Genomic DNA, 15113 nt, shown 5'->3' on the forward strand with positions numbered 1-15113 from the left:
GTCTCTCTCTGTGTCTCTGACTCTCTGTCTCTCATCTATATATCCTTTTCCGCATGGATGGGCACCCTGGCTCTGTGCCGCTCGCCTCCTGCTGTGTTGTGTGCTGTCCTGGAGAACCCGAGGCCGGCTCTCCGCGCTGCGTTTGGCAGGGGGCGCGCGAGGTCCCGGAGCTGTCCAGCCGCTCCTGGCTAAGTTTTCCTCTGCGCTCTCCGCGCTGGGGAAGCTCTCCAGCGCCTCGCCCCGGGCAGGGAACCTCTCCACTAGGGCTCCCAGGGCTTCCACCCGTCTCCGCATCTCTCTCTCCGCCGGTCTCTCTGTACTTTGTCCAGCTCCATCTCGGGAGCCGAGCGTGCCTGGGCAGCCTTCCTCCGCACGCCGGGGAGGGGAAGTGTCCTGCGCCCCGGGGCTGCTCCGGAGCTCAGTGTTCGGGTGCACGCCGGCTTCGTTCTCGCCTCGCCTCCTACGGCTGGGTGGCCCTTTCTCTCTCTTCATCTGTCTTTCAGGACACGCGCCCGATATCGAGGGGTGAGAGCAAAGACCACCCATTAACTTAGCACCTTGAATTTTGATCTTCTGATCTCTAAAGGAGGTTGGCGTTGCCCAGGTCATCGAGAGAGGGAGGGAGGAGAGCGGAGGCTGCGGCGGTTCCGGGGCTCGCTAGAGCCGGGCTTGGAACCGGGGCGCCCGTGCGTGCGGGAGAGGCACACCGAGCGCCCGGCCTCGCCCTCCGCGGCCCCTCCCTTCTCCTCCTCTCCCCGCCCCCCGCCCCTCCCTCCCTCCCCGGAGGAGCGGTCTCTCCGCGCGTCTCCCCGCGCTCTCTCCATTGTCTCTGCCTCTACAACAGGTTCGGGCGTCGCACCCGCCCCAGCCCAGGCTTTCGCGGGGCCGCCTCCCTTCCTCCGGGTGTGCCCGTCTTTGGCTGCTTTCATTCGGCCGGGGAGCTAATTCCCCCGCGGGGCAGCCCCGGGGCGAGAACGGCTCCTCCCTCCAGACCCCCCTCCCAGCCCGCGCCGCCGCCTCGGCTCTGCGTGTGGGAATGATGTGCGCATTGGAGGGTCTAAGTTCTTCACGCGCCCGGGGGGGCCTCCTTTTTCTTTCTTAGGCAACCAAATCGTGTTAATCCTACTAATCAGTAAATCCGAGGCAGCTGCAGGAGAGGCAAGCGCTATTTTTCCGCTTGATTCCAAGAACCTCTTTGATTTTGATTTTTATTTTTAAAGAGGGAGACGATGGACTGAGCAGATCCACACCATGGAGTCTCGGGTCTTACTGAGAACATTCTGTTTGATCTTCGGTCTCGGAGCAGGTGAGTGGCGGCAGAGCCGGGGCGAGGGAAAGGGACGGCTCCCACCTCGGAGCAGCCTGGGCCGGTGGGGAGACGCCTCGCCCTTCCCGGACCCTAAGTAGGTCTGGAGTGGGAAGACTGGAGTAGGGGCGGGTTTGGATTTGGATTTTTCAGTGCTTGCCTCGGAGACGGCGAGGCGGGTCACGCCCCTAGTCCGGTGTTTGAGGGCTGAGGGGGAACTTTGCACGAGAGGGGTTTAAAGTAGGTCATGGAAATGGGACTGGGTGCTCCGCTATTTAAAGCTTGGCTGCTGATCTCAGGTAAGGCTCTCCGTGGCGGAGGAGGGAGTCGCCTTTCGTCATCAGTTCCCAATATTGTCGCCAAGACGCGTTTTTCTGCTGCCCTGGAGAAAAAGGCTTGCATTTTGATGGAGCTTTTTCTTTCTCTCCCTTCCCTTCCACCAGTTTGGGGGCTTGGTGTGGACCCCTCCCTGCAGATTGACGTCTTAGCAGAGTTAGAACTTGGGGAGTCCACGACCGGAGTGCGCCAGGTCCCGGGGCTGCACAATGGGACGAAAGCCTTTCTCTTTCAAGGTATGATCCAGCGTGCTGAGTCCCCTGTGTGGTTCCAGTTCTGATAATCCCAGGAGGAGCTGGCCTCGCCGCTCCTCCTAACTTTGTGTTGCCTCGTGGATGACAATACCCGAACTGAGGTGTGGAGGGGTCAGTGTGAGACACACATCCCCATCTCTCTCTAAGTGCTTGCTTTTTCTCCCCTCTCCTCCTTTTTACTTTGTACCCTTGCCAGTTCTAATGGATAGTTCCTTAATTACCGTACAGAAACTCCGATGACAGATGGTTGATTTTAGAGTCTGGGGAACAATGAATTATAACACAATCGCCTCATTTGGGTGAAATTGATTTAGGTGGGAAACAGTATAGCTTAATCTTAATTAAGACACTGATCTCTAAAAGTTTCAGGTGCACTGGTGCCCTGCTGGGAGGAATTTCTTTATGAGAGTAGCTTTCAGAGTGTTTTTACCTACTGTCTATCACAAACATACTGTTTGAGGCAAGATTCATCATTGAAAGATCATCATTATTCCTTCTCCACCAATGACAAGAGAGAAGGAATAATATTCACGAAATTATTTTGAAAAGGTTTTAAGTAAACGTTAATCTAGAAGTTTACCCTTGTATCATTATTAATTGTATACTTGGGATTTTAAACTTTTTTTGAAATCAGTGGACATTGGCTATGTACAAATGTCTACATTTCAAATTACACTTAAATGTGTTGTGCAGTCAGAAGCAAATTCCAGTGCAGCAAGCCTTCAACTTTGATTTGACAGAGCTTTTGAAGATTGCTTGGTTTGTGGAAAGATGCTGTAATATGAGCTTTTAAAAAGTAACTAAACCTGTACAGAAAGACTAGAGTCACATATGGTGAAGTATAGATGACAGCAAAAGAGAAATGGAGTTTGGTCTGACATATCTGATGGACCTAAAGCATCTCCCCCCCCCTCACCCAGATTTTTCTTTTGTGATTTTGGTGCCATGGCTTCAAAACTAGTGCAACTCATTATTACTATAGAGTTGGATATGCAAAATAAAACCACTTTAGCAAATCTGCCACCAAGAAATAGAAATAAAATAAAACTTCAGTGTTTCTGTAGTGGTGTTGTTGCCTGATATAGCCAGTATGTGTCACCATGGACAGTAACACCAAAGCTTACATTTGGGAAAGGAGGAAATTGACATGTGTTGCATTTATTTAAAACAAATTTGCTCTTACAAGAAATTAAAATGTGATTTTCTGGTTTTTAAAAATTGTTTAAATTTTCTGTTTTAATTAATGTTTTGCATTGTGAAAAATATTCATGATAATATTTTATTTACTTAAAGATCCTTTTTAGAGGGCGGGGCTTGGATATTGAATCCTTTAAAAACAATGACCAAATCAAATAAAGGAAATAGTTTAGACTGTCAGCAAAATTTCAGAGTTGAATAGATGTGTCATTAGGGTTAAGGTTCTGTTTTTTGTTTTCTATTGTTTTGTTTTTATCTCTGATTTTCAATCTCTGTGAACTGGCAACAAAGTTATCTCTGGACTGCCAATTTGAGTAACTGGAAAGCTTTAAAGAATGTAAAGCTCCTAATAAATGGTATTGAAGTGCTCTTAAAATTTTCAAAAGTCCTTTAAGTTTTATTAGAGTTTTTCCTAGCTTCCTCTGGAGAATATCTGAGCTGTCACAAATAGAAACCTTCAGGATTGTGCATTTTATGTTCAGATGCTAAGCAATTAGACAATTTCTAGGAAATAGTCTCAAGAGATCAATATCTTTTGCTAGTTAATTTTTAAAAAGAATGCTTAATATTCATTTTTATTTAAAGTACCAGCTTTCTCAAGGTAGGCATTGTGTTCCAAATACATAAGGCACAAGAAACATGTTTTCCTTGAATTGTCCATGGTAACTAGATACCAGTGCATATTGATGAATTGGTCGTTTTTGTTTCCTTGTTGATACCAAGCCCAATATTTAAACAGAGTAAATGCATAAAAATATAGTTTATGAGATTTGAAGATGTAAAATTTCATTTCCTGCCAAATTATGAACTTTATTTCATATAGCTAAACAACCAGCAAGTATTACTGCATGCTGTGTTCTCAGTAGGCATAGCTTACTGATACATTGATTATGCTGTAGTGATTTCTCTTATTCTAAGATTTGGATTCAGAAATTGACAACAGGTGGACCTTTGACCCTCGTAGAGTAGTTCAAACTATCTCAGAAAGGTCTTTTCTCTGCTATTAGCATGTGGAAACTGTTGTTTTGAAGTCAGTTTTGAGTCCTGCTGCTTCACTGAGATTCCATTGCTTTTGAGAGACAAAGCATTCAGACTCTGAAGATTTTATAGATTCCATTTATAGGGAGTTGATGGTGCTGCAGATATTTTGTATAGTGTGTAAAATGTCATAGCAGAAATAGTAACAAATAAAACCAGCAAGATGCTCTCAGATTTCATATGAACGTATGATACAAGTTTCTTTGTGTTATTGGATGTGTTCTATGTAGATGGAAGAGATTTTGAACCATCATACTTTTCTACTGCAAAGATATCTCACTATTTTCTTCTTTCTCTTAGCTTTAAAATAAAGAAATATCAACATATGCTTTCCCAGTGATTTTTGCTCACTTAATATTGCTTCTCCTTTTGCCTGCTTTATTTTTCTCTTTAGTAGTTTCTGAGATATATGCAATTCAGTACTTTTTAAAACTATAAATAGTTTTTGCAAATTATTGTGGCATATAAATCTACTATTAACATTTTATTATGTACATATAATAAAAACAAATGGAAATATATTTTAAAGTCATACCTGATTTTTTTTGTCATAATAACCACCATAGAATCACCAAAATATTTTTGTTGTTGAAATGTGATTTATAGTTGCTTTGGATATTTAAGTAATAAGATGCTAAATTAGATCATTTTTAATAAATGTGGCATTTGATTGGTGTCAATTATAATTTTTTAAAAAAGCATCCAGGTAATAGTTTGGAATCTATATCAAGATTTTCTAGTCATTTCTAGCTATAATCTGACTCATTGCCCCCAAAATACACATTATGCTTTTAATAAACAGAGGAATGACTGCTGCTGATGAAAAGGACTAAGAAAGGTGATAAAGAGTTCTGAAATATTAAGGGTTAATACAATTATAAATAGAATTCACCTACCTTATTTTGAAGTCTAGGAAATATTTTCCAAGATTATGATCATAATACTGTTCTTTTTGCTGTGTACATGAAAGCTCAGGAATGAGAGCATACAGAAGCACAGTTCTAGGACTTTCTAGCAACGCTAGCCTGATTTTTAGATCTTTGATTTTAAGTCTTTGATTTTAGATCTTTGTGTGGCCAGGTTCCCAGAGTAGATAGCTTCCTCTGTTGGTTTAATACAATTTCTTCTGAAGTGTTCATAGATTTTATAATCTCATTAATCCCCACAAGAGAAGTAGTTAAATCAAAGCATATTTTCCCCCAAGTTGGTAATTTGAAAATAAGCTTAATAGTTATGTTTAAACAACTTTAAGACTTTAAAGGAAAAAAGAATGTTCATAGGTTACTCTTACACTGGTATTTGAAAGCAGGAATGAAATAAGGCATTGGTGGTAGCCCATGGATTTAGTAGGCAAGTAATGCAAGTAACTGCATTAAGCAAAGTGAGGTGGCAATGAGTGTTTGTCTTCTGTATGATGGTTAGTAAGCCTCTGTGAACTTAGGGTAATTGTCACTGGTGCCCTAGTAAAGTAGAATAACACAATGTTTAAGAGATGGGCTTAGAAATCAGATAGACTCAGATAGAATCTCATTAATTGTGTTGTTGGTGAAGTTACTTAATTTCTCTGAGCTTCAGCACCCTCAATTATAAAATGAATACTGTTATAAAGATTGAAAAATTTATGTTCATTCATTCAAATAAATTATTGTGCAACTACTACACTGCTAGGTGTTAGGCATAAAACAAATGAAGAAATTAGAACTTTGCCTCTATAGTGCCTTAAAAGTAGCCATCAAACAATTATTGATATATAGATAATAATTTAATCACCATTAAGATAAATTATATGAAGAAAAACTAAGGATGTAATGGGAACTTAGATTCTAGTTTGGGGAGTCACAGTTTCAGGGAAACCATCCTTGAAGAAGAGTCATTTAAGGTGTTAGCTGAAGGATATGTAAGAGTAGTCTGGAGAGGAGAGGCTGTGGGGATTCAGAGAGAGAAAGTAACACAGGCAAAGGGAATAGCATGAGCAAAAGTTCTGAGGCTGCAATGAGCATGGTGCATTTTAGAAAATGAAAGAAGCCTAAAGTAGTGGAGACATACGGGTAGTAATGTAAAATGAAGCAAATGAGGAAGGCAGGGACCAGATTACATGGTAGGGCATATTAATATAGAAGAATTGAAATTTTATCATTTTACAGTGGTATATTGTGGTGGGCAGAATAATGATCCCTCACAGATGTTCATATCTTAACTGTTGGAACCAAAGAGTAGGTTATGTTCCATGGCAAGGGGAAATTAGATTGCTAATCAGCTGACCTTAAGGTAAGGAGGCTATCATAGATTATCTGGGGGGTGCCCTGTGTAATTACCAGAATACTTTAAAATAGGAAGAGGGAAATAGAAGAGTCAGTGTCAGGATGCTGCGATGTGAGAAAGACTAAACTGGCCATTGCTGCTTTGAAGATGAAAGTGGGCCATGAGCCAAGGAGTGCAGGAAATTTTTAGAAGCCAGAAAAGGCAAAAAAATGAGTTTTCCTATACAGTCTCCAGAAGGAACACAGTACTACTAATACCTTGATTTTAGCCCAGTAAGACTCATTTTGGACTTTTAATCTCCAGAACTGTGAGATAATAAAATTGTGTTGACTTAAGTCACTAAGTTTGTGATTATTTGTTGTAGCAGCAATAGGAAACTAATACAGATTTTGGTACTTGTTATTGTAAACTAGAGGAAGGGGGATCCTTGCTATGTAGTGGCAGAAAGCCTAGCTGTTGTTACGTGGAAAGGAAAATTTGTAAGCAATGAACTTAGATATTTAGCCAAGGTCATTACAAGCAAAGTGTTGAAGGTGCACTCTAGTTTTTCTTGCTGCTTATAGTAAAATGTAAGAGAAGAGAGATAGATTGAGGGAAGAGCTCTTAAGCAAAAAGGATCCAGAACTTGGTATTTGAGAAATTCTCAACCTATCCAGATTCCAAAAGATGTTAAAATAGGAGATTCACTGTGAGGAATGCCTGTTCTGGAGAGAAAGCCGAGGGTATGGCTGGAAAATCTTTTGCTAGTGCCTCAGAAATATCCAAAGGTCTGATTGTTCAGTTATATAGAGGGCTCTTTGAAGAATATATGTGAATCATAGATCCTCTCAACCATTTCAGCAGAGGTCAGGAATAGAGATGGAATTGTCCAAGAACTATCTGTGGAAGTCTTTTTGTCTAATGGAGTGAATCCTCATGACATACATAGGAAACCTACAACGTTCTTAAGAATATTATATTAGCAAAAATGCTGCTGGCTTTGCCTGAAAGAATCAGTTAGAGGATAAAATGGAAGAAAGTTGTTGGATCTTCAAAATTCTACAAACAAGAAACAGGTTGATAAAACTACTCAGCTGTAAACATGGAGCACCTTTCATGGAAAAAGAAGGTTGGCTTAAAGGGCAGAATTGAGAGCCCAGATCATGGAGCTGAGAGCCCAGAGGGTGGAGCCCAAAATCACAGATGATTATTTCCAGACCTTGACACTAAGTGGAGTTTGCCTGGCTGGATTTCAAAATTGCTTGGGCCTAGTGATTTTTTTTTAACTTGTATTTTCTCCCTTTTTGAATGGGAATATCTATAGCTATTATCCTATATCTGTCCCACCATTGTATTTTGGGAGCAGATATTTTGTTTCAAGTTGTGCCCCAGAATGGGTTATACTCAGAAATTTACTCCTACCTCAGTTAGATGATTTAGATGATGAGATTTGAGACTTTTGTTGTTTTAAAATTTATTTAATTTACTTTTTAAATTGACAAATAAATGTTGTGTACATTTATCATATACAACATGATGTTTTGAAATATATATACATTGTGGAATGGCTAATATGAGCTAATTAACATATTAATTACCTCAGATACTTATATTTTTTTTTGTGTGGTGAGAACACTTAAAATCTACTCTCTTAGTAATTTTCAAGAATACAATACATTGTTATTAGTTCTAGTCATCATATAGATCTCTTGAACATATTGCTTCATTTAACTGAAATTTTGTATCCTTTGACCACCATCTCCCCTACAACTCCCCCTCATCACCAGCTCCTGGTAACCACCATTCTACTCTCTGCTTCTATGAGTTCAACTTTTTTAGATCCCACATATAAGTGAGATAGATCATATGGGATTTGTATTTCTGTTCCTGGCTTACTTCACTTTACATAATGTCTTCCAGGTTCATCTATGTTGTCACAAATAACAAGATTTTCTTCTTTAAAGTGGAATAGTATTCCATTGTGTATATATACCACATTTTTTTGTATTTATTCTTCCATTGATGGACACTTAGGTTGATTCCATATGTTGGCTATTGTGAATAATTCTTCAGTGAACACAGGAATCCATTTATCTCTTTGACATACTGATTTCATTTCCTTTGGATATACATGTAGACGTGGGATTGCTAAATCACATGGTAGTTCTGTTTTTAATTTTTGAGGAACTGACATACTGTTTTCCTTAATGGTTGTGCCACTTTACATTTTCATCAGCAGTGTGCCAGGGTCTGTTTTTCCACATCCTTGCCAACACTTGTTATCTTTCATCTTTTTGACAATAGCCATTCTAACAAGTGATATCTCAATGTGGTTTTAATATGCATTTCTTTGACTATTATTAATGGTGAATATTTTTTATATACCTATTGGCCATTTTGTGTCTTCTTTTGAAAAATGTTTATTCAGTTCCTTTGCCCATTTTTAAAAATCAGTTTATTTGTTTAATTGCTATTGTGTTGTTCAAGTTCCTTATATATTCTGGATATTAATCCCTTATCAGATATATGATTTGCAAATATTTTCTTTCATTCTCCCATTCTGTGAGAGGATAAAATGGAAGGTTGTCTCTTCACTCTGTTGATTGTTACCTCTGCTGTGCAGAAACTTTTTAGTTGGGTACAGTCCCATTTGTCTATTTTAGCATTTGTTGTGCATGCTTTTGGTATGATATCCAAAAAAATTATTGCTCAGACCAATGTTCTAGAGCTTTTCCCCTATGTTTTCTTCTAGTAGTTTTACAGTTTCAGATTTTATGTTTAAGTTCTATAATCAATTTTGAGTTGATTTTTATATATGGCTTGAGGTGAGGATCTCATTTTACTATTTTGCATGAAGGTACCCAGTTTTCCTAACATTATTTATTGACAAATTTTTCTTTCCCTTTTGTGGAGTTTTGGAAATTTTGTTAAAAATCTATTGACTGTAAATGTGTGGATTTATTTATGGGCTCTCTATTCTGTTCCACTGGTCTATGTGTCTGTTTTTATGCCATTACCATGCTGTTTTGATTACTATAGTTTTGTAGTATATATTGAAGTTGAGTAGTGTGATGCCTCCAACCTTGCCCTTTTTATTCAAGATTGCTTTGTCTATTCAGGGCCTTTTGTGGTTCCATATGAATTTTAGGATTTTTTTCTATTTCTGTGAAAAAGTCATTGGAATTTTAATAGAGGTGGTAGATCACTTTGGGCTGTGTAAACATTTTAACAATATTAATTCTTCTAATCCATGAACAAAAAATATCTTTCCACTTATTTGTGTCTTTTCAATTTCTTTCATCAGTGTTTTATGGTTTCCAGTGTATAGGTCTTTCACCTCCTTGGTTAAATTTAGACCTAAGTATTTTATTTTTTTTCATGACTATTATAAATGGGATTGTTTTAATGATATCTTTTTGAGATAGTTCATTGTTAATATATAGAAATGCTACTGATTTTTGTATGTTAATTTTGTGTCTAGCAACTTTACTGAATTCATTTATTAGTTTTGATAGTTTTTTTATTGGTATCTTTAGGGTTTCCTATATATGATATCATGTCAGCTGCACACAGGGATAATTTAACCTTTTCCTTTCCAATTTTGGTGTCTTTTATTTCTTTCTCTTGGTTAATTACTTTGGCTAGGACTTTCAGTACTATGTTGAATAGAAGTGGCAAGATCAGGCATTTTTGTCTTGTTCCTGATCTTGGAGGAAAATCTTTCAACTTTTTACTAACACTGTTGAATATGATGTCAGCCATAGGTTTGTCATATATGACCTTTATTGTGTTCAGGTACAGTCCCTTCTATACCTAATTTGTTTAGAGTTCTTATCGTTAAAGGATGTTGAATTTTCTCAAATGTTTTTTCTGTATTTATTGAGATAATTTTATGGGTTTTTATCTTTCTTGGTCTGTCACATTTATAGATTTGTGTATGTTGAACCATCCTTGCATCCTTGGGATAAATTCTACTTGATCATGATGGGTGATAATTTTAATGTGCTGTTGAGTTTGGTTTTCTAGCATTTTGTTGAGGATTATTGCTTCTCTGTTCATCAGGGATATTGGCCTATAATTTTCTTTTTTTTGTAGTATCCTTGTTTGGCTTTGGTATCATGGTAGTGCTTGCCTTATAAAATGAATTTGAAAGTATTCCTTCTTTTTCAATTTTAGGGAAGAGTTTGAGAAGGATTAGTATTAGTTCTTTAAAAAGTAGAATTCAGCAGTGAAGCCCCCATCGAGTCTTGGGATTTTCATTCATGGGAGACTTTTACTATAGATTCAGTTTTCTTACGTGTTATTTGTTCAGATTTTCTATTTCATGATTCAGTCTTGGTGGTTTGTATATGTCAAGGAATTAATCTATTTCTTCTGGTTTATCCAATTTGTTGGCATAACATTGTTCATAAGAAGTCTCTTAAGATCCTTTGTATTTCTGTGGCATTAGTTGTACTGACTCTTCTTTCATTTGTGATTTCATTCATTTGAGTCTTCTCTCTTTTTTTCTTAGTTAATCTAGCTAAAGGTACATCAATTTTGTTTATCTGTATTAAAAAACCAAGTTTCAATTTCGTTTATTTTTTCTATTGTTTTTCTAGCCTCTGTTTCATTTATTTCTCCTCCGATCATTATCATTTCATGTCTTCTACTAACTTTAGGCTTACTTTGTTTTTTCTAATTCCTTGAGATGTAACATTAGGTTATTTGGTTGAGATCTTTTTTGATGTAAGCATGTGTTGCTGTAAACTTCCCTCTTAGAACTAGTGCATCCTATAAGTTGTTATATTGCGTGTTCATTTTTGTTTGTCTGAAGATATTTTAAAATTTCACTTTTAATTTCTTCTTTGACCAAGTGGTTGTTCATGATCATGTTGTTTAATTTTTGTGTATTGCGAATTTCCTAAAATTTATGTTGTTATTAATTTCTAGTTTCATACCTTAGTCCATTCCAGCTGCTGTAGTAAAATTATTTAGACTTCATAATTTATAAATGATAGAAATTTATGTCTCACATTCTGGAGGCTGGGAAGTCCAAGATGAAGGTGCCAGGATATTTGGTGTCTGGTGCAGCCCATTCTTCATTACAGAACCTTCTGCATTCTCATGTGGTGGAAGCGGGGAGGAACATTATGTCTTCACATGGCAGAAAGGCAAAAATGTCTAGCTTGCTCACTTCAACCTCTTTTTGAAGGACATTAATCCCATTATGAGGGTGGAGTGCTCATAACTTTCCAAAAGGCCCCATCTCTTAAAATATTATCATATTACATATTAGGTTCCTACATAGGAATTTTGGAGGGACATGTACATTTAAACCATAGCAATACCATTGTGGTTAGAAAAGATTCTTGATGTGCTTTAAATATTTTTAAATTTGTTAAGACTTGTTTTGTGGAGTAATGTATGATGTATCCTGGAGAGTGTTCCATGTGTGCTTGAGAAGGATGTGTATTTTGCTTTTGTTGGATGGAATGTTCTTTAGATGTCTGTTGGGTCTATTCAGTCTAAAGTATAGTTTAAGCTAATGTTTCCTTATTGATTTTCTGCCTGGATGATCTATCCATTGCCATTGCCCCATTGCCAAAAGTTCCCTACTATTATTATATCACAGCCTATCTCTTCCTTCAGGTCTATTAATATTTGCTTTATACTATATATTTAGGTGCTCTGATGTAGGTGCATTTATATTTATAATCATTATATCCTATTGATGAATTTACCCCCTTATCATTATGTAATGACCTTTGCCTCTTTTTACAGTTTTTGTCTTGAAATCTATTTTATCTGATAGAAGTCTAGCTACTCCTCCTCTCTCTTTTTTATTTTTTAATTTTCATGGAATATCTTTTTCTATCCCTTCACTTTTAGTCTTAATGTGTTCTTAAAAGTGAAGTGACTCTCTTGCAGGTAGCATATAGTTTTTTTTTTTTTCTTTCCTTATCAATTCAGCCACTACATGTCTTTTGGTCTTTTGATTGGAGGATTAATCCACTTACATTCAAGGTAATAATTGATTGGTAAGAACTTACTGCTGCCATTTTGTTAATTGTTTTCTTGCTGTTTTGTAGATCTTTTGTTCCTTTTTTCTTTTCTTGCAGTCTTCCTTTATGATTAGGTGATTTTCTCTGGTAATATGCTCTGACTTCTTTAAAAACATTTTTTAATGTATCACAGAGTTTTGCTTTGTGGTTACTACAAAGCTTGCATAAAATATCTTATTCTTATAATAGGCTATTTTAAGCTGATAATAACTTAACTTTGATAACATAAAAAACCTCTACACTTTTACTACATCTCCCTCCCCACATTTTATGTTTTTGTTGCAGTTTGTATCTTTTTATATTGTATATCCCTTAAGAAATTATTTTCGCTTTTATTATTTTCAATAATTTTGTCTTTTAACTGTCATACAAAGATATAAGTGATGTACACACCACCGTTACAGTTTGGTTGTAATATAGTATAGTCTTATTTGGATTGAATCTGATTGGAACCTTTGACCTTTCTGCACCTTAGTGTTTATATCTTTTCCAAGATTTGGAAAGTTTTTGCTATTACTTCTTTAAAAAACCTTTTTACTCTTTTGTCTCTCTTCTCCTTCTTAAGCTCCTGTAATATGAATATTTGCTTTTCTCATACTGTTCCATAAGCTTTTTTTATTCCTTTTTATTCTTTTTTCTTTTGTGACTGTATGTCTTCAAATAATCTCTCTTTAAGTTTACAGATTCTTTCCTCAGATTGATCAATTCTGTTGTTGATGCTCTCTGTTGCATTTTTCAATCCATTCATTGTATTTTATTTCTTAGCTCCAGAATTTATGTTCATTTTTTAAAATATAATTTCAATATCTCCATTAAATTTTTAATTTTGGTTTTTTATTGATTTCCTGGTTTTTTGAATTGTTTCTATGTATTTTATTGAGGTTTGCTGAACTTCCTTAAAACAATTATTTTGAATGCTTTGTCAGTTAGTTCATAGGTGTTCATTTCTTTGGGTCAGCTGCTGGGAGACTATTGGGCTCTTTTATTGGTGTTATATCTCCTTGGTTTTTCATGTTTCTTATTGCCTTATGTTGATGTCTGTGCATTTGAATAAGCAGAGACTTATTACAATCTTTGCAGACTGCCTTTGTCTGTGAAAGCTCTTTACCAGTCAGCCAGTCCATAGATTCTGGGATGGCCATCTGATATGGTTTATGAAGCAGCTTGTTGCTGCTTGGGCAGGATGTCCTCGTGCCTGGGTTAACAGGTTGGCAGGTCTGTTACCTGGATCCACTGGGGTGAATCTATTGATTGGGTCTTCAGTGTCAGCTAGGAGACTTAGTTCATGGGGGCTGGCCTAGTGATGGTGTGGACCTGGAACTCCATCTGTAGAGGCCACCCTAAAGGGGTAGGCCTAAACTTTGGGGCTATCGTGGCCATCCAAGTGCTGGGGTTGTTTCAGAGCCCAAGGCTGCTGTAGCTGGCTTGTTTCTGGGGTGAGTCTGGAGCCCGAGTCTGTGGGGGTCAGCCTGACATTGGGACAAGTTCAGAGCCTGAAACCACTGGGGCTGACCTAGCAATGGGGTCACCTGAAGACCTAGTCTGTTTGACAGGCCTGGGGCCTGGGGCTGCAAGATGTGATTTGGCACCAGGAGAGGCTTAGAGGCTCAGTCTGTGGGTACCATCCTGGAGTTTGGGTCCATGGCCTGTCCAGTGCTAAGCTTTACTGAGGTAGTCCTGTTTTGGGACCTGAGACAAAGCTCAGTGTTCACTTTCCTTTCCATCCCCTAGTGGACAGTATCTCTTTTCACAATGTGATGCCTGGCATTGGAGGAAGGGTAACATGGATAATGTAAAACTGTCCTCACTGCCCTCTGCAACATGTCTTTTTTTATTTCTATGCTACACCTAGGTGCTGTGCTCTATCACTTGTTTTCCTTAGCTCTTGTGATGGTATTTTCATGTGTGGATTGTTGTTCAAATTCCTGTTTCTGTAGGGGGATGAGAGCTTGAAAGTCCTATTTATATTAACCATCTTTCTAACAGTAGTTCTTGGGACTTTTGAATTGATTAGATTTAGGTGAAAATTTTAAATTTTGAGTTGATACTCTAATGGGTTGAGATTTGGGGGAACTTTTGGGTGGAGTGAATGTATTTGCGTATAGAGTGGATGTGAATCTTTGGGGGTTGAGGAAAGACTGTAGTAGGCTGATTGACGGTCCTTCAACTGTCCACATACGAATCCCCAGAACTGGTGAATATGTTATATTACATGGCAAAGGAGGATTAAGTTTGCAGATGAAATTAAGGTTGCTGATCAGCTGACTTTAAAATAAGATTAGCCTAAATTATCTGGTTGGCCCCATGTGATCATAGGGTCTTTTGTATGTGGAAGAGGGAGGTATTTGAGTATGTGTCAGTGTGATGCAGTTGCTAGCTTTGAAGTTGGAAGGTGGCCATGAGCCGAGGAATAGGGAGAGCCTCCAGAAGCTGTAAAAAACAAGAAAACAGGATTTTCCTTAGAGCCTCCAAAAGGAACACAGCCCTACCGGCACCTTGATTTTAGCTTAGTGAGACCCATTTTGAACTTCTGCCTTCCAGAACTGTGAGACAATACATTTGTGTTGATTTAGCCCCTAAGTTTGTGGTGACTCCTTTCAGCAGAAAGATAAAATTAATGTATATCTTGAACATTCACATTTATTTATTTTATAACTGAATTAAACTTTCTTTTGATCCCTCTTCCAACTGTGCATC

General features: G+C 38.0%; 1 protein-coding gene across 1 annotated transcript in view; it reads left to right on the forward strand.

The window, feature by feature from the left end:
* Window positions 1-822: 822 nt before the first annotated feature.
* NELL2 (neural EGFL like 2) overlaps window positions 823-15113 on the forward strand; it is a 320895-nt gene continuing 306604 nt past the window's right edge. Inside the window, exons 1-2 of the mRNA XM_045553976.1 lie at window positions 823-1306; window positions 1750-1878. Coding sequence (XP_045409932.1) covers window positions 1252-1306; window positions 1750-1878 — 184 coding nt within the window. The 5' untranslated portion in view covers window positions 823-1251. The remainder of the gene's footprint in view (window positions 1307-1749; window positions 1879-15113) is intronic.

The sequence above is a fragment of the Lemur catta genome, chromosome 6 (assembly GCF_020740605.2).
Source record: "Lemur catta isolate mLemCat1 chromosome 6, mLemCat1.pri, whole genome shotgun sequence".
NCBI classification, from domain to species: Eukaryota; Metazoa; Chordata; class Mammalia; order Primates; family Lemuridae; genus Lemur; species Lemur catta.